Raw genomic sequence first — 26,771 nt, forward strand, 5'->3', positions numbered from 1 at the left:
ATTTGGCCGAGGGTCTCCTTGCATTAGCGCCTGCGTCGCTGGCCGAGCCAGGGCTCCGGGGCCAGACAAGGGGGACCCGGCGCAGCCCGGCTTCCTGTGTGCGGCGGGGCCAGGCGGGACAGGGTGTCTCTGCTGCCTCACTTTAAGCTGACCCTCCGTCTGTGGCCTGCACTTAACACCGCAGATAACGCTGGCTTTATAGCACGGGGCTGGTGACAGACGGGAACAAACTGCCAGGCTGCCGCTGGCAGCAGAGGCCAAGATTGGAGCCGGGGGTTCAGGGTGAGACACTTTCTAATGATGGGGGGACCCCCACCCCCCAAAAAGCAGCCGCACACGTACCATTAGGTAGTCTGACAGCCAGTGGCACCACGGCTTCAGAGTACCCACTGAAGTAGACGATGAGGGCTATCAGACAGGCCGGCTGGGGCAGATCCAGCTCTCTGGATCTCAGCAGGAAGCAGAATCTGGGGAACTGCAGGGTTCAAAGACCTGCTGACTATTAAGAGCCACATACAGTAGCTCGGAGAGGAGGCCGAAACCCAGAGATAAAGAGTAGGACATCAGAGCACATCTGGCTTGGTTAGCACACATTCATTTTGGTCTTCCACTGAATGAACACATTTAAAATAAATGGATACACACGTTGAACAAGTCAAATTGTCTCAGATTTATTATTGATACAGTAATAAAGCATATTGCACAGGAAGTCCTGACCAACCTTGACAGTCTCCTCTGAAAACGGTGTCAAATATAAAATAAAAACACTAAGCGTAGGGAGCCTGCAGTTGTAAAACGAATCCAAATACACTCAATACTTTGTTCTCTATTTTTTTTTCTCCAAGCATTCTTTGTTGTTTATGAATTATTACAACCAGATACTATGAGCCCTAAATATAGAACACACTTCTCCGCATGAAATCAGTTTGGTCACACACTTCTGTCTGCTGGCCAAATAATCACTGCTCACACAATAACTTTATGAGTGTGCGCTCTAATTTAATGATGCCCTTCCGTTGACAGAAGCAGGGGGGGGGGTGGGGGGGGTTTCTAGGTTGGCAAATACTGTCACCCTGCCGAGTTACTGTTTGCTGAAGCCTCCTCACAAAGAGTCAAATGAGAAATAAGGAGAAACTGGCAGTTTAAAAATCACTGCAATTTAAAACGCAATGGCAATATATCCAAGGCTAAATCACCTCGTCATTAACAGCCTGACTCGAGTGACCATCACTGAGGAGATTTGTTGTGCAGGTATTGTATCATTGTCCAGTCATCATACTTGATATTTACTTCGTCACATTCCTGAAAAGCTCTTGACTGTAAACACCATCACCCATAATCTTCACACGCAACAAGGACCAAATAAAAATGACTTGCACACCACACATTAGAAGAAAAAAAAAAGAAACTATTCTTTTGCCGATTAACGAGCTTGATTTGTTCACAATGTTCACCGCTATTTATTGTATTTTCGTGAACACACGATTAGCTCTCCTGTGGTTTCACTGCATTAGCGGACCGGGGTACTGAGGGGTATCAAGGTGTGCGATACGTCCACAGGGCATGGGTCGCATTGGCACCGCCGGTCTAGAAACAAAATGCAGACTTGTTTTCGGGCAGACGAACGTCTCAAACTCGGGAACTTTACGTAGGCAAAAAGCAGCATCAGCATGGCTCCTCCCTGTAAGGCCTGTCATGCCACGGTTTGGCTTTAGTGCAGTTATTTGGTGACTTCGACCTGCGTTTAAGATTGTTTACACTGCTACACATGAAACACACAGATTTGTAAACATTTACCATGTTGGTCAGTGTTATCCAGTCCTGATGTTTGGGACCCGGAGCCCTGCGAGGTTTCAGTCCTAGCCAGCTAATCAGAGACTGATACAGATTCAATTCTGAGTATCCGGCCAGGACAGAAAACGCGGTCCCAGAGGCCAGGACTGAAAAGCATTGATGCAGCTCACAAGTGGGTGGTAACACAGTTCCTATTCACATCAAAACAAATAGGCAGTACGAATAAAACTCCTTTGCCTGTGTATTCATCCTCACCAAGTCATTCATTTCAATGTCATGCCCTATTACTTATTATTATTTATAACATTCAAAGGATACGTTTGGTAATACTCTGTAATTTTCAAAATCCCTTAAAAAGACCAAAAGCAGCAATTGATCAAACAAGTATTGTCTGTGTTTTCAAAGCCTGACTCCACACACTTTAACTGTCGCCCTAAAACGACCAAAAACACATGAATGAGCCACAGCATTGGACCGGGAGACACGTTTCTTCATAACGAACACTTTAGTTTGCTTTGAGTCGATCCTAAATACACCGTCCTGCTGCTGTAACTCGACTGAAAATACGTCCTCAACAAAATGCTGTATTTACTGTAATTTGTTTTAGGGAAATGAATGAAATGTTGAGACATTGTAGGTCTGTTTATGGGATTTGTTGATTTCCTCAAAACTATAGAATATCACCAAGCTTATCATTTAACTGAAGTGGGTGGAGGTAAAAGCTTTTTTTTTTTTTTAAAGACCACCTCCTCCACCACTACTGTGTTTCCAACGTTTTGTTCTAAAATGTGAGCTTAGAATAAAAACACACACCCTGAATAAACATCCCCAATTTGAGCTCTCCCAAGTCACTTTTCCAGCTGTGTGGCGAGTGTGTATTCTAATAACAGCCCTTTATAACATCTGCTCAGGTTTAGCTTTGCTCGCACTCAAACACAAACACACACACACACACACACAAACACGTGCACACTTTCCTGTTATTTTCACCGCACCGCGAAGGAGCGGGTCACGAGGAGAGTCCGATCGCTGCAGGATTGTCTGTAAGTGGAACAACTAAATGGTGCATATTAGTGACCATCTCTGGAGCGGGGGGGGGGGGGGGGGGGGGGGGGGGGCAGGGTGATGTGTAGACGGGACCACGTGCTCACACACATACACAGTATATATCTGCATCATGATTCCCCTCTACGTTTGGCACTGAAAAACAACAAAACGGCAGGGTAAAGGGGCAGGCGAGTCGCACTCTTCCGGCGACGCTACAACATTCCCTGGAAGAATACGACAGACGACCGCAAATACGGACGAAAAAAGGCTTCTTTTTTTTTCCTGGGGTGGGAGGGGGGATGTCTAATGTGTGGTGAAAGTCTTATCAAAGACTCAATGACACACGCTATTGAGGGAGGTAGATGGACTTGATTGTTTTACAAGGCGGACAAACGGCTCGCTTCAGTCGCTCTGCAAATCACCTTTGAGACGCTTGAGAGCAGGAGGTTGTGATGAAGTCGGGTAAAAGGTGAGCATTGAAAGTCAGTCAAACGGAACCTTTCACAAGCGTAACACTACATACCCCCCAATACTCACTCTCCTTTGCATTTAACACCCAAAGTAATAAGTTAGCCACGTTCCTCTCCACATTACTTTTTTCTGCAAATGGCCGTGCTAGTTTCATGACCACGCCGGAGCTGCAAGACACACAAACTCGTGATTATCTTAGTCTCTTCGTAGCTTGAACAAAGGGTTCACATTTGTCTCTTAGGTTGAGATCGGGACGACATCCTCAACAAAGAGTTCACTTCTCAAGACCTTTGGCTGAAGTCCTCGTCTCTTCCTGTGCGTATGATTAGAAGTCTATGATTATCATAGGCTGATTGGATTTCTAGAGAAGCTAGAAAGAAGACAAAAAGGTGAACGGGTGTTAACAGTTTCTGTCACACGTAACCAGCGTCTCGGGCGTTAATATCCGTAGGCGCGTGAGAGCGCTCACAGCGTCCGAGGAAGTCGCGCGCGGGATATTTTGGTCGGCAACGAGTATTCACTTGAAGCGAACGTGGAAAAAAAAAGCCCGTACAGGTTCCAAACTCTACAAAAAAAAAAACACAGTCCGTCGGAGCTCAGCTGATTAGAAAGATAAAAGCTCGGTGTCCTGAAACAGAGCGAGCCGTCCTGGTTCTGCTTCACATTCAGCGGCGTCAGCCGTGGGAGGAGAAGATGGGCCTGCTGATGTTGCTGTTGGTGGTCATGGCTGCCAGTTCCCACCTTAGAGCGAACAACAAAGAATCAGAGGCAAGAATCTTAGGTTACCTTCAGATATTAGGTCCAGAACAAAGAAAAACACAATACATTGTTGCCTATTAGGTCTGGTTTGTGTTCGCAATTATTAGTCCAGACTGTGGAAACAAAGAACAGGGACTTTGAACTGTTAGGATGGTTAGTGTGTGTTTTATGTTGTATTGGGGAACCGCTCAGATAGATGAGGTCGGACTTTGATTTCAGTCCTTTTCACTCTCTGATGGATCAGGGGAAAGTCTCGCACTTGTGCTATAGCGCACGTATGTTACCACGGTTACCAAATGATCCTGCATAAATACAGGCTATAATTATTCAGATCGAGAGATCGCAGTCAAAAGTGTGAAAGCTGACGTCTTTACTTCACTATCCTGATGCTTTTTATGGTTTGAAATAGCCAAGATGCTAAAAATCTACAAGAATGACAGTCAATCAAGCAACTGTGTGACATTTTCTCTTCTCCCCCCCCCCGTAGGATTGAAGGGCTACGATGTGGACGAGGATGAGGGAAGGCCCCGCTGTAACACGAGAACCAGGAGCAGGGCCTGACAACAGGGTCTAGTGCTGACCTGCTGACAGGTCAGAGGTTGAGCTCCAGATTGTTATCACTGGCTCTGGTTTCACACTCACTCCCTCTCAATCGCTTTGTTCGTTTTTTTGTGGTGCGCGTGTGTGTTTAAGAGGGGAGGTTGGCATTGGGAGCCGGAGATGCCAGCGAGGGGCAACGGGAGTTAACCAAAGTCCTGTGCCCCCCCCCCCCCCACCGTAAAAAAAAAGCCACTCCGGGTTAGAAACACAACTGCAAAGTGGGGAGTGTGCAAGGTGGCAGTGACGGGGCGAGAAAAATGAGACGCTAAGAGGAGTAATTAGTATCAAGTTCCAGGGGGTCCATGTGTTAAAAAAAATACAATAAAAAAATATCACATTGGTGCAACTTCTCCGCTTCAGATGTAGCTGCCTAGTGAGGCTTCATTGAGGTTATTTGGTTATATGCTTGAAATGGGTGAATATTATCCTCCATTATGTTCCATATTAGTGGAGAAAATAAAGGAGGTTGGCAGACAGTTATTGCTGAAAACACACTTTGTATTTTGCCTTTATTTAAAAGCTAGCTGTAACACAGTTAATACAAGTTCCCTACCCTGTGATTACATCGTCACAACTCTCAAACTTTTGAGTCTCTCTTGCGAGTGTTAAAATGATTTGCAAGCTTTTCAGTGAGAGGTTAAAATGATCCATTATTAAAGGATTGCACTGTTTCTTTAGGCAGCAATGTTTTCCTTATAGTTATGCTGCACCTACAAAACTGGATCTTTACAAATCTCAAAAAGGTGCGATTCGTTCATTTCATACCTGCTTGCCACAGAGAAGGCTGTTCTTTTGCTTTTATTTATTCAGGATTTTACTGGATTCATAGAAATCAAGCTCTTCTGTGGCTGTACGTGTATGTATTCTCTTTGGAGAAGAAACAAAGAAACATTCTTTTTAAGTCATATCTCAGAGCCTTGTCCCGTTTTTTGGACAGAAACAATTGTTTTTTCTTTTTTAGAAAGTAGAAGTAGTAGAAACTTTTTTGTAGCTGTAATATCACGATAATACATTCGTAATTGAATGAGAATAAAGTCATAATATTTCAAGAAATATTGGTAATTTGTTGCATAAAGTTCATTTATGACGACATTTATGAATGACTATTCTGGACCGCAGTGCATCGTTGAAGCATATAAATTTGGTTCTATATATTTGGGGGGTTATTAGTGCTATTAGTCGTAGGATGATGCAATTACATAAACATGTTAAATGTAGGGATTTGAAGTAAAGTCAGACAAAAGCCTGAGTAAAACGTACCACTGGTTAAATGAAGGATAATGAGCCGTAATTTGCCTCTTTGAAAAACAGCCTCATTATTGAGAGGGACAGAGTGGCGGCAACAATGACAGACAGCATGAACAACAATATGCCGATGCTACGACCGAACAGCGCTAATGTTTGAGAAGGGGATGCTGGTCTGACCTGATATCATGTGGCAGTCCTGACTGCTCCAGACTGAATTGAATAACAGCCATTTTGCATAACGTCTTCAAATTAGGGCCTGAAAGGAAGAGAGAGTGTAATGAGTCACAGGCTTGTTTCTCCCCCAAAGCCCAGAAAAGCAGCTGAAACAAACAACAGTGTTCATGAGGACAGTGTGAAATCACTCTTAGTGCACAAATCATCTTATTACAAACGTCCGCTCAATTATGGTCACCGTCATGGCTGCTCCACCATATGTCCAGTGATAAACAGTGGGCAGGCACACGCGACTGGCACGTAGAAGTGTGTGCCACAGGGGATGCCGCCGAGTACTGCCAGTCCCATACGGGTCTCTGTGTCCCTGTGTAAACCCACCTACGCACGCTGGGACCTGACAGCATTGCAGGCTACCCCAGTGCAGGGAGGAAATGGCCATATTTGGTAGCGCAAGAGACGGAAGTATCCCGTGTGATAGCACGAAGCGGGGCCAAGGCCAGGCATACTAGGCCAGGTGAGAGATGAAGCAGTGGTGGAAGGAAGGTATTGGTTCTATAAAAATGTATTGAGGAGACCGCGGGGTAGCTTTTTTTAACATTATTTAAAAAAGGTGGCAGAAAATTAGAGATGCACCGATTGGAAATGTATTGGTTGATTTCAGATTTTTTAAAGTCTGACGTGCCAATTCAGATTTTATTTCCAAGAACTACATTTGATAGCAAGACTTTTTATTTATTTTTTAAATCACCATCCTGTAAAATAATTTCAACCGTCCTAAAGTCAGTGTAAACTGTGAAAAAATATCTAAAATGTTATCTTTTTACTTTGTTATCATCTCTATTGCTATATTAGTAGAAAACACACAATTCAAATGATTAAGGAAAACATATTTTTATGTAAATATTTGCTTTGATTAAATAACATCTTGGCATTAGTAGTTTTAATGATGTATCGTAAGCTGCTAAGAGCTGGTGTTAAGACGTTAAACAGGTCATCATTTTCTATCTAATCTATCTTACATTGCTGTGAAATCATCTCCTTCAAACAACTATGTATTCAAGTTTCTCGCCAAAAACTACATTTTACAAAATTACATTTGAACACATTTAGATAGTGCTGTAATGTACCTTTGCTAAATCTATTTCTACTGAATGGAGCTTGAAAGCATCATAACAACCTCCAGTGACTGTTAGCTCTGTTAGAAGCAGGACTGTGCTCGGGGGAGACTCAGCAGCATGGGGACTGAACGACAAGATTAAACAAAGTTGTTCCAAACGTTTTAAGGTCGTTCCTCGACGCCTTATGTCAGACTTGCAGTTGTGACAAAGTGTGTGTGGTTGTGCCGACATAGAACTATCAATGTGACCGGCAAAAAAGCAGAAACAGATCGGCCGATCAGTTGTAAACCGGATGGTTTCGATCGGTGCATCTCTGCTGAAAAGACTTACGTATTTACAATGGCAACCTGGGGTCGTGTGGGTATTTGTGAATCTAACTAAATATCAGCATCTGGAATAATACACGCCTTCTTAAGCCAACAAGTGAGACATGGATAATACCAAGAATACTTACTGAAGTCTAAGATATACAGGTCTGAATGATCCATGAGGTTAAATTCGTCACCCATTCCTTGCTCTGGACAGGGGCTGTAAAGAGAATGAAAAAAGGTTGTTTTTTTAAAAACTTGCAAGTGGTCAAAGCTTCAAACCTATCCAGGAGGACAACAATAACTCCTTAAACTTCCTGTCTGTTATCACGAGCACGAGCCCCACAAATTGCCAAGGTTGTACTTGCTTCTCAACTGTTGAAGGGGCCAACTTTACTGTTTCTTCCCTCAAGTCATTCCTAGAATTCCCAACAATTACTTACCAACAGACCCCCAGTTATGTAGCTTGTCATCCACCCTCTTCCCATCTTTCTTTTATCACTAGGGGTCATAATCAGGGAGCCACAGATTAATCCCAGTGCTGTTAACACAGTGCTCTGCTCTTTTTTTTTCTTTTTTTTATCATGGGCTGGCATGATTTAAGCCCACAGGAAGTGTCTCTCTGCAGTGAGACGGCAGGCTGGCCCATGCTGATAGTCTCCCAGACCTGTGCAGCCGTTGATATCACTGCACATCTGTTTCCTGCCACGGCTAAACACACACACACACACACACACACACACACACACCTGTGACACACCTGGTGCACCACGGCTAAGAAAGCCGAGTGGCTTTACAACTCTCTTCAGTCACCGCTTTCGCATCAATCAATTAAAATGCATAACATGGCAACTTGGAAGGATACCGTAGAAAAGCACAACGCAAAGTAACAGCCTGTGGGAGTTCAACTAACGTCTTAAGGAAGATTTATTCCCACAGGCGGGAAGTATATTCCTGTAAATGTAGGAGACGCACATCATTGCTTTGTATCCACAGCGCACCAAGAGACCTGCTCAGATTAGTGGATAGAAAAAGCACTTCACAATTTACACTACCCAGAGGACAGCTTCAGCCAGACAGGTGCATTCAGCAAGCAGTTTAGACTCTATAAATATCTATCATGGAGAATAACTGAGGGATTTGGTTGCCAGGTTTGGTCCTTAAGAACAGCTTTGAAAGATGCTTTCTGCTACGCATGGCCCGGCCAGTGACTGGCATGTGTCCAAACAAAGACCATAGGACACCATTACAGTGCTGTTGGAGCAGAAACCACTCGTTTGAAAATTGCTTTGGATTGCATGTATTATACCTCCCTTTTTCCTTCAGTCTCTTTCTCTCTTTCACTTGCATTCTCGACCCACACCAGTGTCTCGCTGAACAGAAAATCTGTCGTCTCTCCTCCGCCCATCAATCTCTACTCCTCTTTCCCGCTGCCCTCTCCGTTGCGTCTCCCTTCGCTGCGTGTTCAGGATGTTGTAAGGGTTTTACGTTGCTAATCTTCCCTAAACAAACACTGTAGTGGCTTAAAGCAGCCAGGAGAGGTGCGGAGCACGAGCGCAGTCGTCCCAGGGGAACAGCTGGGGAAGTCATTACGCCCCCCTGCCCCCCCCAGGAGGTGATCCACCGGGGGCTCGCAGCATGGGCCTTTATCAGAATAGCCTCAACCACCCAAATTTCACCCGTTATAAATTAGACCGTCTACTTCTGGACCTGTTCAGTACCGACTTCAACATCACTGGGGCGATTAAAAGGTAGTTTTCAATCAAATCAAAAGAACGAACACTAATAGTGACTTAGTTACAAACAGCTGCAGCTATACGACGACTGCTGGAATTGAGAGATTGCTACAAATGCCACAAATGTATCAAACTTAAATAAAGAATACAATAAATAAAACAAGCACAGAAAAACATCTTATATAAACTGCGGGGACAATGGTCAGAGACTTTCATGGTGGCATTGGACCGTGGTCACAAATTTGTATTATCTTGTATGAATTTGGTTTTATATCTTGACCTCGTAATGATTATTCTGCTACCTATGCTCGTAAAAAAACACTGCATAATATGTTTATTGGTCGCTTTGGAGCAATCCGTCTCCATAACGGAGGTAACGAAAAGTAGCGTCTCTATCTAAAGAGCACACTGCAGTAGCCGGCGACTACTGTGCAGGCTCACATGGAGAGAGGGTACGAGGCTCGGATGCTGACGCGTGAAAGGGTGCAGATAAGAGCACTTTTACAGAGAGCCACATGAAAGATGAAGATTGCGTCCCCCGGTACAAGGCTCGCGCTCGCTCTCTCTCTCTCTCTCTCTCTCTCTCTCTCTCTCTCTCTCTCTCTCTCTCTCTCTCTCTCTCTCTCTCTCTCTCTCTCTCTCTCTCTCTCTCTCTCTCTCTCTCTCTCTCTCTCTCTCTCTCTCTCTCTCTCTCTCTCTCTCTCTCTCTCTCTCTCTCTCTCTCTCTCTCTCCTCCTCTCTCTCTCTCTCCTCTCTCTCTCTCTCTCTCTCATGGATAACGTCGGCCTGGGTGTGAAATTTAGCAGAACATTAGGGAATGGTAATGCTTTATTGGTCGCCACAAAAGAGGAAGAGCCTGAAGGGGATCGTAGAGGAGAGGAAGAGCAGGGGTGCTAAGAGGTGTCCGATGGACTTGGCAGCAGTTGGAAGCGGGAAAGTCACAGTGTGGGACTTTATGCGGCCTCCTGGTGTTTGATGGGTCACTTTGTTACTCGATCAGCAAAGTATCGCTATGTGTGAAAGCGCTCCTCCCCCGGTGGTTCCCAGTCTAAATGAGGCCTGAGTGATGCCGCTCCCCCGCTAAAAAAAACACCGGTTTGCTATTTCAAACAACACTCAATGAGGGCGTCTAATCACCCAATTGCCAGTCCTCTCTAGCAATGCACTGCCTTCCTCATTATATCCAAAGCTAGGTCTGAAACCTGAAGAAGAAGAAAGAGATACAATCCTAGAACTAATGAGGGGACGACGAAGAGCCTGGAAACTGTGAAAACCGGAAAGTGTCCAGGAATTTAATGGCCTCCAAATTCTGTAAAAAGGACTTCCACAGACAGCAACAGTGCAAATTAAGTGACAAGAAAACGAGTGAGCTTTGGAGAAAACTCCCTCAGCAACACAAACACAGATGTAAACAAGCTATCTGGAAGCCGTCCCGTCGTTGGCATGTTTTCAGTGGCTTCATTGACCATATCCTCATTCTTGGAGTGATATGATCTGCATCCTTTTCCTTTCTCCACTTCCTATTGAACTTTGGTCCTTCAGAACCATCCAGCTCACAGGAAACTCATCGCGCACTACAACTTCCTGCAGGGCACCTTATCAGGACGGCCAGACACAAAATCTAAATATTTCAGTGAAACTTTGCTATCGAGTGAAAGCAACGGGGGAAACAGCAGCGATAGTCCGGCCAACAACAAAAACGTAGACATTAGTGGGCAACATTATTTAAAACATAATTTAAATATAAGATTGTGACAAGACTGTTCTAGTGGTCTTGAATGCTGTCGGAGGAAAACACTCTAGCTGCACGCATAATGACACAGAGCCAAGCAACTATTACAAACTATTAAGGGATTTACTGCTCCTAATCACAATTATTTGTAGCATGAATTATTTTGCCCTCTGTTTCTAAATGACAACGCCTACAGGATCCGATGGTGGACGTTTACTGAACTCACGTCAGACCAATAGACCTGGTTATCACCAAATCGATAGATTTCTTTCGCCCTAATCTCGACTGTGTCACCTCGTCTTACCGAGCTATCTGTGCCCCCTCCTGGGCAGTGGCTGGACAGTGGATTAAGACCTGTAGTTGCCCAGACATAAGCCCCATGCAGAGGGTGAGACACAAACTACCTCTGGCTCCCAGAGAGAGAGAGACGCCTGGCTTCAGATTAGACAAAGGAGATGCCAAGCCGCCAGCAAAGAATGCATCTCAAATTGCAGCCCCTGTGGACAAAATGCTGTTGGACTTGGCGGTGGTATTGGAGAGGAGAAACTGCTCCTGTAAATCTCAAGCAGACACAAATGTAGTCCCTTTTATCAGGCCTGTAGAAATGAGGACGAGTGCATTAAATAGTGTCTCAGGACCTTGAACACAGCTGGTTAATGTACGGGGGGGGGGAGCCTAAAGGGGTTGTCAAGTGTTCCTCTATAGCTGGCAGATTCATTTTGGAAAATAAGTTGCTTCCTGTCGAGCCCGAATCTTCACCTGCAGCTGAAGAGTAGCATCAAGGTCAGCCAGATAATAGGAGACACTCAATAAAACATACTATTTATTCATTACTTTATATATTATGTGTTTAGAGCCAATACAAGTCAGCAAATGTGCGATATCCAAAAGTGCAATATCTCAACTATCTTACTGTTTTTAAGTAACAGCAAACATTTTCTTTTGTAATATATCTTTATTCTGCTCTATTTTTTTAACTGTTTGATATGTGTGAATGCAGCGCCAGGATTGCTATTTCATTGTGTTGTACTAATAAAGGAATTTGATTCTATTTTGTCAGAGCAGCTCATGAGTGAACTTTAGCAGGGTAAGTGATATCTCCTCATATCCTGCTCTTTTATTGCTACAAGTGTTTCCTGTCGTGTTGGTTGGATCATTCTCTGTCACCAACAAAAGCCTTCTAGTGTTTCAGAAAAGTCTATTTCTCTGCCAAGAAAAGGTTGTTTAAACACGATTTGCCAACTGTGAACAAATATCCTACTACTGGGTCTGCTTTGCGTGTCAATTTTTTTAAAACTTTTATCTCCACAGCGTGGCATTGTTCCACAGAGGGGACCAGAGGGTTTGTGATGACAGTAGTAAATCCAGAGGTAAACTACCACTATTTAGACATGTGAATTGATGTGGACAACAGCATCACAAAGCGTCGCCTATGCGGGCTGTTTATTTGAGCTGCTGTGCAACACTCAACCTGTGACATCTTAATGTATACAGCCTGTTAGTGGGTTGAAGAGGGTTAAGATGCAGCTGAAATACTATCGTGAGCTTGTCTTTGAAGAGTAAATCACAGTGTTGCTGTGCTGCCCCGAGGTCCTGTCCAGACACGTGCGGGATGCCCCGTATCCTGCTGGGGTCACCTCCACTGTTTGACAGGTTTTATCTCGGGCACACGAAGCGCGTGCACACACACACACACGTGCACAGACAATTAATAAAGGAAACTTCTGCAGCCTACCCTTTGACACTGAAGGCCAACAACAACACGTGTGTGTGGCATCATAATCTATGGTGTGTTGATAGGCGGGTTTCCATGGAGCCATGCTCCACCGTGGCAGACCTGAAGACACTATAGGGTGCAGAACCAGCAGCCATAATGACATTTTGTATTCAAGAATGACTGGAAATCAAAACAGAAAGGCGGGATTATTTGTGCAATGCCGGGGGAAGAAAAATAAAGTGCTTCAGAATTAGTTCTGCCTCGGTCCAATGTTGTGTTTAGTCTAACATTTGAACCGTCAGGTTCAACAATGATAACAAGCCACACTTTAACCGGCTGGACTATCATAACAGCAGACCTTTCAGTCATTGATAAGGTGCAAAATGCCCCTGTAGGTGATATCGAGGCACCAGGCTCATGACCTTCCTGATCTGCTAAACTAACTCACTGGACTCTGCTGAAGCTCTACGGCTCAACGGCGTGCTGTTTGGAAACGACCAGTTGAATTCCACACAGATTAAATATCACGGTGACATTCGGGTGGATTAAACAAGATGTTTTGGGGTGGGATGTTTTGGCTACCAGTGAGATTACCTGCTATGTAGTCTCACTCTTGCTCAGAGCCACACAGTCTCCCCACCTGAAAAGTCAACAGAGGACCACTGACAGATAAAACCTGTTTGAATCTTACATTGCTTCTAAGAAAACCCTAATTTTAGCGTCTTCCACCTATATTTAACAGGTAATGATTCAAAACGAGGCCCAATAACTGAAGCATCTAAAGTTAGGAATGGCGTCAGCATGCTTTCCATCTTCACTAAATTTGCCAAGCGACTGTGCATATTTGTGTGTGTGTGTGCATGCTGCCAAATGGAACACACGCGTTCAGGCTGGCAGAGCAAAGCAACCGTGTGCGTTTGTGTGTGCACCAGTCTGACGTCAGCGCCACGAGAGGAGCCGTGAGTCATTAAGTCACGTGAACGCATCCAGACAAGAGATACAAAACACACACAAATGGCACACTACACCGGAAGTAGGAAATCTCAGCGGTGACATACAAGTTGACTGAAATTGTGATCCAGGGATAGTGAATCACAGGGCATTGTGATGCTTTAGGGCTGTAAAAATCCTACCATAGTGTCTCGTTTTGGAAAGATGCCGAAAAACACACATTGGGGGAAAACAGTCATTTTAGATGTGGAGCGCAGCGGTGCCTGAATTGAAAAGATATAGGGACGTCAAGCGTTATTGATGAAAAGCACCTGAAACTAGGGCCAGTCAATATCATCACCTGTCACATCAACTGTGGAGACGCAGAGCAAGCAATCTCAAAATTGGGTTTGCAGGCCTCTGGTTGGCCGAAATGTGTTCCATTAAGAAAACAGTGAGACATCAAAAGAAGCTCTTTGCCGATGCTAGTGCTTTCTTTGCCTGTAGGTGGTGACGTAAACATGTCCACATTTGCTACCAATGCTTTCCTTTCCAATAGTTGTCGCACATTAGCATGTTTAAAACTGGTCCGACCGAACATTCATGTCTTACTTCTATTCCCAAAAACCTCATCCTGTGTCTGAGCTTGTATGAGTGCAGATGATGACTTGGTTTCTTGTGTCATTGGATAAACCTCAGAGACGAGGGTACCAGCTACCGTCAGCCCAACAGCTGCTAATTGCTGATATATTCACGCAGGTGTGTGTGTGCGGCACTATAACTGCTTCATAAAAACACATTTCATTAAAACCCAACAGAAACAAAGTAGAACCAAAATTTCTTGGTTAGTATTTCCAGAAATAACCAACTCTGGTTTGGTCGAAATAAACCAGTCATTTATCGGGTTAAATATGCCAGAAAAAAAAAAGAAAATACCAACCGGCAACGTACTCATGTATTCATCCAATTGGCCAACCCTATCACAGACCTAATCTGGGCCTGCTTAAGCACAGTGATGACATCAAAGACACTTATTCATAGAACAAGGCCACTTTGGCATTGTTAGGCCTAAACTGACAGCCACTGGTCTCTGCTACTCACAGAAATAACCAACTCTGGTTTGGTCGAAATAAACCAGTCATTTATCGGGTTAAATATGCCAGAAAAAAAAAAGAAAATACCAACCGGCAACGTACTCATGTATTCATCCAATTGGCCAACCCTATCACAGACCTAATCTGGGCCTGCTTAAGCACAGTGATGACATCAAAGACACTTATTCATAGAACAAGGCCACTTTGGCATTGTTAGGCCTAAACTGACAGCCACTGGTCTCTGCTACTCACAGTGAAAGGCAATTAAAACCCCTTTGAAGAACTCTCATTATCAGCAGTCCACATAAAAAGGTGCTGAAGGGCTAAAAAGGGCACAAAATCTCAATTCTGCAAACCACTGGGATATTTCAACATTTACCAAACGTTTACCAAACATTTACCAAATCCTTCAATCACAGAGCAGCAACGGAACACAAAGAGGTGATTTAAATCAGTCATCATTACGGCCGTCAGAGAGTCATGAAGACCTGTCACGGTGAAAAATATATCAGAAAAACATAATGGAATGAATACACGTGGCTATGTCCAAGTAGTTCAAGGGCCAGCGCCAGATTCCCCTTCGCAGATTCCAAGCCGTCTGCTCCCAGCATGCCAATCTGTCATGTCCTTGTTCATATCCTGCCCCTCATAGGATGCCCTGTTCCCGAGCTTAAAATGCATCCAGATATAGCCCGACCTGGGCTTGTCGTAAGCAATTATACACGGAGTGTGACGAATGCCAACAATGACAACATACTCTCAGCAGGAGATCCATAATCTCTGTGGCAACTCAATTCTAGCAGCGTTCAATTCCTCAGGAGGTTTGGGGGGGAAAGCAGACGCGCGCAGGGTTTAGCAGAGTGCGCTGCTCTTTGCCCGTGTGCGTAGGTGAAGGTCAGTGCAGGTGGAGTTAGTCATGCATGGGGGTGTCCTTCGCGGGGCAGTGAGCAGGTCTCAGTAAATGAGTGTAGCAGAGGCGCTGGGGGGTGTATCAAATTGCACTCTGTGAGAAAGAATGCTCCCTAAGGTCATAAATCAGAGATGGGGCAGAATTTCGCGCCTTTCTGCAGCTCAGCAGGCCTGTTTACACTGACGTAAGTGGCACTCAATAGACTAATGCCCAGTCCGTCATTCACATACGCGAACTCGCGCAAGTGTGTACTGAAAAACATACTTACTGAACAAAGAATAAAATGCACTTTATCGAATTTAACGGTGCCAAAAAAAAAAGAGAAATCCAATGTAAACATCACGAAGGCACATTCAATCTAAATCAAAGCATCTTGTAATACTAAACACTGGAAGGTTGCACTCAGTCTCTTTTTATTCATTAGAGTCTATATCACGTCGTTGATGTTGTGTTAACACACCTCAGTGTTATGTCCAGTCCAAAGTGTACCCCCTCTTTGAAAGCAGAGGGCTCTCGGACTTAATAGCTTTAGTGTCCTTCACTAAAGTAATAAATTATGCCTGAACAAATTCCTGCAGGTAAAATAAATATCATAAACTGGAAAAAAAAAAAAGTATCAACAGAGGGGTTCTGTTTTGGATCAATACGAAAGGACAACTAGCCCAGGAAAACAAAGTGTGGACCATAAATTTGAACACAATTTCCTCGGCAGACCTTCCGAAACGAGAAGCCCCACAAGAAAACACAAGCAAGGTGTCCAGCGAATAATTCATGGGGGCACTGAGACAGACGCCCTCGTGTTGTCAGGTCATGTAAAAATAAACACAGGACACACAGCAATTGGCTGGTTATTAACGTATTGTTTACACTAAATTAGAGGCGTGTATTAGAAAAAAATACTTGCTTAGTCAAATCGGAAAATCGAAACACCAAGTGAGTGAATGTTAACGTCTTGGTACAGAGAAGAAAGCAAACGCACGAGTGTGCTGTGAAGCTGCTTGGAGTCTGTTTGTGTGTCTTAGGTTGTGTGTGCACGTGCTTATGGGAGTTCCTGTGTGTAAGAGGCTTAGCTGCACTCGTGTAAACAACAAACGTGCACCGCTGGTCAAGAGAACCTGTGTGGCCGACTTGCTTTGAGCCGGCGAGGATCACGCTCCAATTTGTACAGTAACAGGAAACATCTCGGCAGACTTAGAACAACTGAGCAACCTACTTTACAAGTAACACAAACAAACAAACCAAGGTTCTACCTTCATAAAGATACTCTGTGTGCATTCATGAATATATGTTAACAGCTTCAAAGTTGCATTGGCCCCTAAAAAAAACAAAACCCTGATCCTTTGAAACAGGATGTTGGAGATACTGTGTTTGATTTCTTCCTCTGCTCAGCCAGCACCCTCCATCATTCCTGTGGCCCCAAAGACACCATCCGCTCACAACAGGAAATCATGACTCCTTAAAACCCCTCCTGGACTAATCTTGGCGAGAAACCAAACAATTCATAACAATCTGTAAATAACAGGCATCTTCTAAAGCTCTTGTATACACTTTTTTTTTAAATATAGTTTCATATCAATAACTTTGCTGACTTTTGATTGCTTCCATTTACAAGCAGCAGATTTAGTTAAAAAAAAAAAATTGAATTACTAATTTTAATACGAAAGGTAGCCTTTAAAAATAGATCTGCAGTAATAATGGCAGCTTTGCACTACTGCTGCTGCATAACGGATGAATCAAGATTACACTTGTGTATTACGGTGTGCTCCCCGATGATGTGGCGGCCAATGGAGCGGTAGAAAAAGCGAACCCAGCAGCAGCCAGAGGCCTTTAGGACTCGAGGGCCTGTAGACGTAGTGGGGCTGAGAGGACTCTTATCCACAGCCTCCCGATCCCCACTATCAGGTTCTCCCAGCAGGGTTTGCCTGATAACGCAGCCTTGCCTGATAACAGTAGCTCAGGTCCCGGACTACTCTGGACCATGTTAATGCCGTTAGCTACCTCATTACTCCACTGGCTACTGGCCTATCACAAGCCCGTCACCAGCCCAGTGGCACCTTACCAGCTACGAACCCCCGGCAATCACTGCTGTCTTACGGCCAACAAGGGAATCATCACAGGCTGCCGTCTGCAGGACGCCAGAGCCTCCATTTGGCATATTGAACAAGAGAGGAAAGTTTTTGTTGTGCTTGTTTATTGAGAGCTTGTGCTTCACAAAGATTAGGATGACAAACAACGAAGAGTCAAGAGTGTAAGAATTTAAGTGCCTGTAAAGAAAGGTGTTGGTAACATTCCCATCTCGAGGCAGTTTTTCTTCTATTTATTGCAAACTGTTCAGCTTTTCGTTTTATCCGTCAGAGATAGTTCTTAACAGAACAACCACTTCACCTTGATGAAATATCTTTGCACACCTTTGAAAATAGCCTGCCGCTGAAAAACTAGTAGCTTGGTGTTTAATATATTCCGGCTCCAGTGTCTATATCATTTCTCAGAATCTGGCATTTTCTATGACGCAGTGAGAGTGTGAATCCATGCAAAACATCTGGCAAAGAGTACCGTCATGGCCAGAGGTATGAAGTATGAAGTATGAAGAAGTATGAAGTCAAACAAGTCAGCGTTCGCAGAAGAAGATGCAGATTCCAAAGCCGGAGCTTCGATGCTAATAGAAATGCTGAGTCATTAGTATTGCTCCCACAGTCATTTATTGCAGCTTTGCAACACTAGTTTTGAGGTACTTAAGAAATAGACTGAAAGTTGTAAATAAATTCAACTTCCAAACCAGCAGTTATGTTTTCCTAAAGCATACAAAATGTTTTTAATGAGGATAAATGTCTTCCTAGAGGCACCTGGATGCGTCGACAACCAGCTAAAGTTTGCAATAAAGACTTTGTTATTAACTGTGATACCAAGTGGCAATGATGAATGTGATGGGTAACCTGACTTAAGCAAGTTTCATGTTTTTGCAAGTTGGCTTTCATGTCCTTCTAGAATGAATGGAAACCAACGGGGTCTGGAGCGAATGACAAAACACGTTCTTCAATCGAACAACTAAGCACACGTTTTAGATAACAAACGCCATCGGTTGTCTTTAAGTTGACATGCATCCAAACTTGATATCTGATCATTTTCTACACGAGACTTGTGCAACTGAGAAGCTGAAAGTAGACGACGCGTAACGAGCGGTGTCGGCTACATTCATCATTCAGCTGAGAGGCACAGCTCTCTTTATGAGAAAACAATGGCTCAGCTGGCACACAGCGCTTTATTATCCTGTGTTGTCAGCTTAAGCTCTTAGTAAGCACTACTCTTTGGGAAATGGATACAGACCGACCACAAAAGAATACGAATATATTTGAACACTGAACAATCCAACAGAGGGATCAATGATTGCTAATCCAAATTATAATTGTTTCCCCCTACACGTCTTTACATGTGTATCTGCATATCAAAATATACTGCAGTATGTGTGTGAGAGAGGGGGGGGGGGGGGGTAATTAGGGTGAATATGAGAGTAAAATAAAGAGTTATATTTGCAAAATGTCTTAAAAAACAACAGGGCACATTAAAGTAACTGTTTTCCCGATACATGTAAATATATTCATATTCTTAAGTAAAAAAAAAAAATACACAACTATTTTTTTAAATAACTAATACATAATTTAATAAAGAATAAAAAAGACAAATGTTACCACTAGAATAACGACCAAATAACCTAACAGAGAAAATATTAAACCCTTTAGATACAAAACTAGTCAGTGTGTGTGTGTGTGTGTGTCAGCTTTACAGATAAAAATGACAGTTCAAGTAGTAATACTTTGAGCCTTACCTGGTTCCTCCAAAGAGGATGATTCGATCTCCAACCATACAACAGCACTGCCGTCTCCGCGGACATGGGCCTTTCCCCTTCGGCTCTACCTTCGTCCAGGAAAAGGCTTCTATAGTGTGTACACACAACACAAGAGTAGAGTTGAGATGACAATATTTAGACATAATGATGGAAAAAGAAGACAAGAGGGAAGACTCTCAGTAACTTTAAATTACAGCCTTGCCTTAAATAGCTCAAGGGAGGGTTGCGGTGTGGGTGACATCGTAGCATGTCAAAGTTACATAAAACCTACTAGTGCTTCCTTTATTGCCTGCTTCCTGCTATATTTAACCACAAACACAAGGCCCAGGGGTGAGGGGATGAAAAGGAGCGAATAAAGCAACAACACAAAACCTAACATTCACTTGAACGGAAAACTTTACGTTTCAGAAATAGAAGCTAATCCTCTCTTCTGCTCGGCAGGAGTGCAATACGAGTGACGATGTTGGAGCTCTCCCCGTTGTTCCATATAAGGATGAAATGTGATAAGTCTCCCACTCTCACAGCCAACAGCATCATTGCATCTCTATAGCAACAGGCCAGTCAGACTTTGTTGAATAATTAGGACTATAATTGAGGTGCTGCCATCTAGTGGACTGCAAAGCACAGGTTTACATTGTTTACAGCAAATCACCCAGTTTCACTATAGATCACACACAGACAGTGTGACAACAGCTGTGTCAAGAATGCTCTTTCAAGGTCTCTTTCAGAAAACAACTTGAGAATCAATCTGCAGGCAGGAACTGATTCATTCAGTTTTTAAATCTATGTGTTTCTGGCAAAAATAGGGTTTCTCATTCGGCAGAGTGAAAAGGGAGCAGCCAGCCACTATCGGACTGACGATGATGCCTATGAGGGAGGAGAGCATTGTCTACATGAGTCTCTACAGATGGAGGAGGGAAGTGGGTCAACGCAAGATAGCACCTCCGGCGCTACATTTCCTCTACAGAGGTAAACAGTAATCACTGCAGCTAGATCAAAACAAATTTATTATCCACGAAGCAGAGAAACGCCACCGGGAGTGACACAATTAACAGCAACGTGACACGTTTTCCCCAGTCGGACATAAAAATGGTGAATCACCTGGATTGAATTTCCAGAGGTCGTTGAAGTGCCGGTCCAGACGGGCGTTGTATCCACCAAATATATACAGCTCCCCATTATAGGAAACTAAACACAGGAAGGAAAACAACACAAAATGACAGGTTTGTGTCACGCAGGTCAAGACATTTGCAGCACAGGAAATGAACCATTTGCATCAGGTCAATTAGCGGGATTTGTTTAATCAATGTGGGGGAAAACATGCAATCTTGTCCTAAATAAATGAAAATGAACTATGAATACTGTTTATATTCTCACTACAAAAACAATCTGAAAAAACTAATCATGCTTGAGAATGAAACGGAGATAGGTCACACTGGAAAATGATTGCAGTTTACACACAAATGAATCATCACAAAAATAAATTAGAAAAATTTGATTCCGTAAGTTCTTCCTCTTGAAAACATATTTCAGACTATTTACACTAACCATATGTTTAACGATAAGCGCCAGTTCATCAGCCTCGCTAAGATAAAAGGATGAGATGTTTCCCAACAACCAGAGTTTATTCTGAAATGTTGAGCTATTGTGACTCACAGTTGTCATCTCTTGAGGACAGAATGTGTGTGTGTGTGTGTGTGTCTTACAGGCTGAATGGCTCCTGCGTCCATCTGGCAATGGCTGTGTTGAAGGCGTGCTCAGCCAGCAGTTGGTCTGCGTATCGAACACTTTGATCTTGTTGCAGTAGATCTCGTTGTTGGAGTGGAAGGGACCGAAGCGGTCTGCTCGCCCTCCAAACACAAACATCTTTGTCCCGATGATGGTGGCCGAGTGGAAGTCCCTCCAGCGCGCCGGAGTGCCCTGTGAAGAGAAGATGATGTGTGACGGTTATACTTTTACACTCCATAACAAGTTTCAGTAGCGCGACAGACCATAAAGCAGTCGGCTCAGGACCGACCTCATAAACTTAGTTTTAGTTTAAAACTCTCCGATGACTTCCAAAGCTCATCATCATGACCCTGGGTGTAAAGCTCTATTGTCACACTGGCAAAGATGAGGCTCAGTGAACAAGCAGCTGTAGGTAAACTGCGCCATCTAGTGGAATAAGTCACACAACTACACAGCCACTCGAAAACAAAAACACTTTTCAGGAACCACCAGCCTTTAAAAAAAAAAAAAGATGATGTAGAGTAATAAAGACATTGTATGTAGATTAGTGGGAAACACTGATCTCAGAATAATTATGTGGTTGTTACAGTCACTGGTTCCAAGAGAACTATGAATATAAAAGTGGCAAAAGTGAAACGCGATCTGTTTCCAGGGTTTGAAACAGCCTAAGCCTCTACTCCCTATGCATTTAGCTGGCCTGTAGCCGCGGTAAAGCCTTTCCAGAATGGGCTGCCATTGTTTTCCACAAATGCTACGCAGGCCAGCAGGAGGCTCTTTAACTGGTTTTACAAACAGAGCAGTGGGAGAGAAAGAAAACCAGAAAACAAACAAGATTATACAAATAATGTTGAAAACGAAAAACGGCCGCCAGCTTAATAACACTAATTGTAATACGGCTGTGCTGATCAAGGAAAAATAAGACTATTGAGGATACCAGACGTATTGAACATTTGAAATGAGTGAAATAAAGTGATTTAGTTTTAAGAGACCACTTTCTTTTTTTGAGAAAAGAGGTTGTTTCATTTACCAAAAGGAATGCAAAAGTATTATTCAGTCACATGCACAACTAAATCTGTAAGCACCAAACTGTAATCTCCTTGATGACGAAATGTTGTCAGTTAGGAACTAAAACTAGGCCCCGGTGTCTACGTCTAACGTATACTGAAGAAGAGTTCATCACGTGACCAGACCGACTGCATACAAACACAAATGGCATTTCCCAAAAGGGGAGTGTATATAATCCTCTGTGAGGCTTTTTGTACTTGGCCACCTACCAGGGAGCTGCATTACATTTCAGTGCCTTTGTATCCAGCCAATCTGACCACTGAGTGCCTGTGTAGCAGTGCTGCCAGCCCCCGTAATGACCGATGGTTTGTTGATTTCCAACAGTGCTTTGAATGTAACCGAGTACGTTGCCAGTCTATTCTATCGGGTTTCTTGGAGCGAGTGCTTTGTGCTCCTCTTTCTTTGGGCTTGAATATTCAACGCACGAGATTCTCTTTACAGGAAGAACAAAAACATATCTTGATTTTTGAAGAATTAACAACTGGTGGTTTTAACTCACTCTGGCATTAATTAATGACCAAACCATGGCGACGGTGTCCAGCTTGTGGATGTCATTGGAGAAGCAGTCGGCCTAAGAAACAGCAGAGGAGATTAATTGAATTATGTCTTGATGTTCAGAGAGCGAGTCCCAACAGTGAAGTGAGTGATGAAGACTCACCAGCTGCTCGTATCCTCCAAATATATACATTGCCTTCCCCAGGACGCAGGAGGAGTGGCCGTCCCTCGCCCCCGGGACAGTCCCCGAAATCTTGGGCGTGAACCATCTGTGGGTGTCTGTGAAGCAGGAACACTTTATCAACTCTTAGCACCCAACCTCTTATCTCACTGACAAAACGCTTGAGTCATGTGTAAAAAAAAAAAAAACATTTTCTCTCCCTGATGCTATCACGACGTTAGCATCGAACAGGTGCACCTCAAAAGGCAAACGCAGCCACAAGCTATCGCTTAACGGTGCGAGTTAGATGCAGGTCCACTTACTGACGTCGAAGGCATAGAGCACGTTGCAGGCCCCCTCTGTGTCGTTACGACCCCCCCAGAGGTAGATAACGTCATCCAGCAGCACAGCGGTGTGGCCGTAACGCATATATGGCACTTCACGGACACGTTCGTGTCCTCCTCCGAGCCTCACCGGAGGCAACTTCATCCAGCGCAGAGACACTGAAGTACCAAACAATCCAGGAAAGGTTTATTCATTCAATGCACAGTTGGAAAGTCATTTGTTGAATTGTATTATGTTTTATGTTTGTGGATGTTTTATATATGACAACCTTAAAGTGCAGGAACATTTTGCCAGAAGAAATTATAAGAAAATATAATTATAATATTAAATCAAGACGTAAATGACACTTTAATCACATGCTGCAGTACAATAGTAAAGTCAATTTCAGATAGACATGTTCAAGATACATTTTTAAAAGAGATTTTAAAAAGTAAAAAAGCAGCAATAATAATTAGGGAATCATATGGGAGATACATATGCTAGATATTTACTTTTGAAGCTAAGATATAGGTCAGCATTGATATTTGACTAAGCTCCTACAGCTGTTTGAAATACAAGTGTTCATTAAACCTTCTGTATAGTATGACAAGATGTAACGTAGTGTGAAACATCAGCATGACATCCAAAACGGCACATTTGACAGATAACGCGTTACTTATTCTGAGAGTCTCAAAACGGAAGGTGAAAAGTAAAATATCTTCAAATATAGACAAGTAAAGAAAAAGGAGGGAAAAGAAAAATCAAAGGACTTCAGCAGACAGCCGGCTCCGCTGTAAAATAGACTTCAAAGAGGAGATAATATACTGAACAATGGCTACGGTGGTGCCGTTTCCATTTCAATCAGCCAGAGGCATCTTCATCCAAGTTTATTTTTTTATGGTACAGCATTGGCAAGTAGGCTCAAGCTACTTTTGGAAGTAGTAAAACCCTAAAGCAGGTGGCTGACCACACTGAGGGAAACATGTATATAAAATGGGTTACGAATAAGAAAAGGGAGCAGTGTTATAAAAGTTAGAGCGGCACATTTAAAGAAAACACCTGCGTTTGTGAGGCGGCAACGGAAAAAACAGCCAACACAGAAACGGTCACAAACCGCACTGGAAAGCTTAAGAGTCTCAATGCCAGCTGTACTGAGTTACCGTTAAAAGTGGTGAAGGTTCAACACTTTCATTCTTACTTCATCATTTGACAATATTGACAAATGTGTTCCTGCGTCATTACAGTTAGAACGTAGGGCATAAAAGGAAAATGCCTTTTCACCTACTGAGCATACAAACAGAAGCCAAAAGCAGATAAGACCAGTTTACAAAAATACGTAAACTGTTGTCCTGATGAACACCTTTACATTAACAAGTCAAGAGTGCTCTTGGGACCTGCAAATTGCATTTACTGATGTCGTCCCACAATATTTGCACTCACTGTCAATAAATCAGATTTTCCAAAATACCCACAACCATTGGGAACCCCCCTGAATCAATGCATCACCACCTACCTGTGTTGAAGACATGCACATCAATCTGACGGAGTGTCTCGTAGTCCTCCCCGGAGCAGTAGCCCCCGAAGGAGTACACTTTGTGCCCCACCGCCACAGCAGCATGGTTGACTCTCCGCGGCCCTCCTTCTAGGTGCACCGACCAGCGCAACATTCCACGCGCGAGCACCTCCGTGACTGCGAGTCCTTAGACCATCACTTTGTCACTCGCCTGGGTCCCATCAAGCCAACGCCGTCGAAACCTGTGACACACAACGACAAGAGGAGGCACTCTGCTTAGGAGAACAGCGGGGAAACTTGAGGAGAACACAAAGGGCAACCGTTTGTCCTCTTGGGTTGCTCAGCTCTGCTGACAGGCTCACAAGCCCCTGTATTATCTAAGCTGGGAGGGTATTTTAAGAAGTGATTAGACCTACACCTACCACTCCTCTTTCTTTCTGCTCACTCTCATCCTCGTAACCTCCCACTGCACTAAAAAAAAAGTTTTAAAAATAGAATCACATAATATACACCCCTTTCGGGCTATACCGTATCACTATCATTACACTCAAATGGCTTCAGTTATCTGTTGATATTAGTGAGGTCCCATTAAGTTACTGAGAGTTTTATAAAGTAAGATTTGTTTCTAGAAACTGTCACTTGGCTATCTGGGCAGTCATGCAAATCAAAAATATTTGATGAAAACTAAAGGACGCCAACAGAAAGCATGCGTCTGCAGTTCAATGGCAGTCTATAGTTCAACATTACTGCAGGTGACTGTTTAAACTAACAGGCAAATATTGACTCACTACCTGCATGTCTTGCAGGAGGCGAGTGAACCTGTTTCCTTCTATGTCCCCCCCCCCCCCACACACACACACACACACACACACACACACACACACAGTCTTATTCCGTCTCAATGACTCACTTACTCGCTGACCTCCAACCTTTGATTGCTCTTATAAATAAACCCCCAGAAGACCGTTCAACATAACATGTGGAGCAACGCAGGCGAGATCTTGTAAACAGGCAGGTTTTTAGTGGAGTAATTGTTTTGTCGTAATTCTTTGAAAGCATGCTGTGAAAGCTGCCATGTGAACTCAAGACTCCCCTCAAGAATTCAAGAGACTTCTCAAAACACATACACAGTTACAACGTGAAGGCAACACTGCCGCACCTTTAATGCAGTAACCCGGTTCACAGAGGGTTTTTTCCTGCCTACATTAAACAGCAGTTCTTTGTCACGTAACGTTAGATTTTGAGAAGAAGTGCATGTTTGGGAGGGAACCACCTGAACAGGATACTGTTGATATCATATGACTAGCCATGGCACTGTCAACTAGACCACAGTAGCTTAGCAGTCAGTAAGACTTAGTTAACACACAGCTACATCAGTGTGTACTGCTGCACAGGGCTGGGTTGGTCATGTACATTGTGGACGCACAGATGGTTGTTTGATGAAGCTAATCTAGACCCGGTGACATTGAGCTTTCACACGGTTACCACAGTCCAGTTAACGCCTCATACACTTGCTAGCTGACGTTAGCTGTGAGACAGTAGCGACAGACACCTGTGAGCCACGGCCTGGGTCGCGTGTCTCACAACATCAACTTTAACAACCACCATGTAACGATAGTAACGTTCCTGTATCCAGCTCTTTGATGACTAACGCTAACTGTGCAGGAGGAAAAGCTGCTGCTAGCTGGGCTAATGCTAACATGTAGTAGCTACCTGGTTTAGCTGTTAGCTAGTTAGCTAACGTGAACTGAATAAAAACGGCCTGCAAGAGTTACCGCACCGGCGTTTGTTTCCAACCTTGACAAAGTTACGAACTGGTTGGCTAACAGACAACAATATCAACAGTGGAAAGTGAGTTAGATACCTTCAGGTCGAGTCGGTTGTGGTTAACTGGTGTTTAGTAAAAAGGCAGTGCTGTCCACTGGGAGCCACTGCCGACTCCCTCGTGACGTGTTGGGGAGCGAGAAGCGTCCGCTAGCGCGCTCTGTCGGCTGTTTTCAGTCT

General features: G+C 43.7%; 1 protein-coding gene across 1 annotated transcript; it reads right to left on the bottom strand.

Moving 5' to 3' along the window:
* Positions 1 to 655: 655 nt before the first annotated feature.
* On the bottom strand, positions 656 to 26,720 carry klhdc3 (kelch domain containing 3). The gene is made up of 11 exons (XM_079168994.1): positions 26,632 to 26,720; positions 24,768 to 25,009; positions 23,254 to 23,433; positions 22,934 to 23,049; positions 22,775 to 22,846; positions 21,189 to 21,402; positions 20,584 to 20,670; positions 19,462 to 19,570; positions 7,666 to 7,739; positions 6,097 to 6,175; positions 656 to 4,053 (listed from the first exon to the last, which is right to left on the bottom strand). Exons 2-11 carry the CDS (start codon positions 24,919 to 24,921, stop codon positions 3,987 to 3,989), a joined length of 1,152 nt encoding a protein of 383 aa, XP_079025120.1. The 5' UTR covers positions 24,922 to 25,009; positions 26,632 to 26,720; the 3' UTR covers positions 656 to 3,986.
* Between the last annotated feature and the right edge of the window lie 51 nt (positions 26,721 to 26,771).

This window comes from Pholis gunnellus, assembly GCF_910591455.1.
Source record: "Pholis gunnellus genome assembly, chromosome: 11".
NCBI classification, from domain to species: domain Eukaryota; kingdom Metazoa; phylum Chordata; class Actinopteri; order Perciformes; family Pholidae; genus Pholis; species Pholis gunnellus.

Bases quoted from the DNA above. Each gene is read 5' to 3' on its own strand.
- klhdc3 (XM_079168994.1), bottom strand. From the start codon at position 24,921: ATGTTGCGCTGGTCGGTGCACCTAGAAGGAGGGCCGCGGAGAGTCAAC. The intron at 22,847-22,933 runs GTGAGTCTTCAT...GCTGTTTCTTAG, and splicing joins TTGGAGGATACGAGCAGCTG to GCCGACTGCTTCTCCAATGA. The intron at 19,571-20,583 runs GTGATTCACCAT...TACACACTATAG, and splicing joins CCTCTGGAAATTCAATCCAG to AAGCCTTTTCCTGGACGAAG.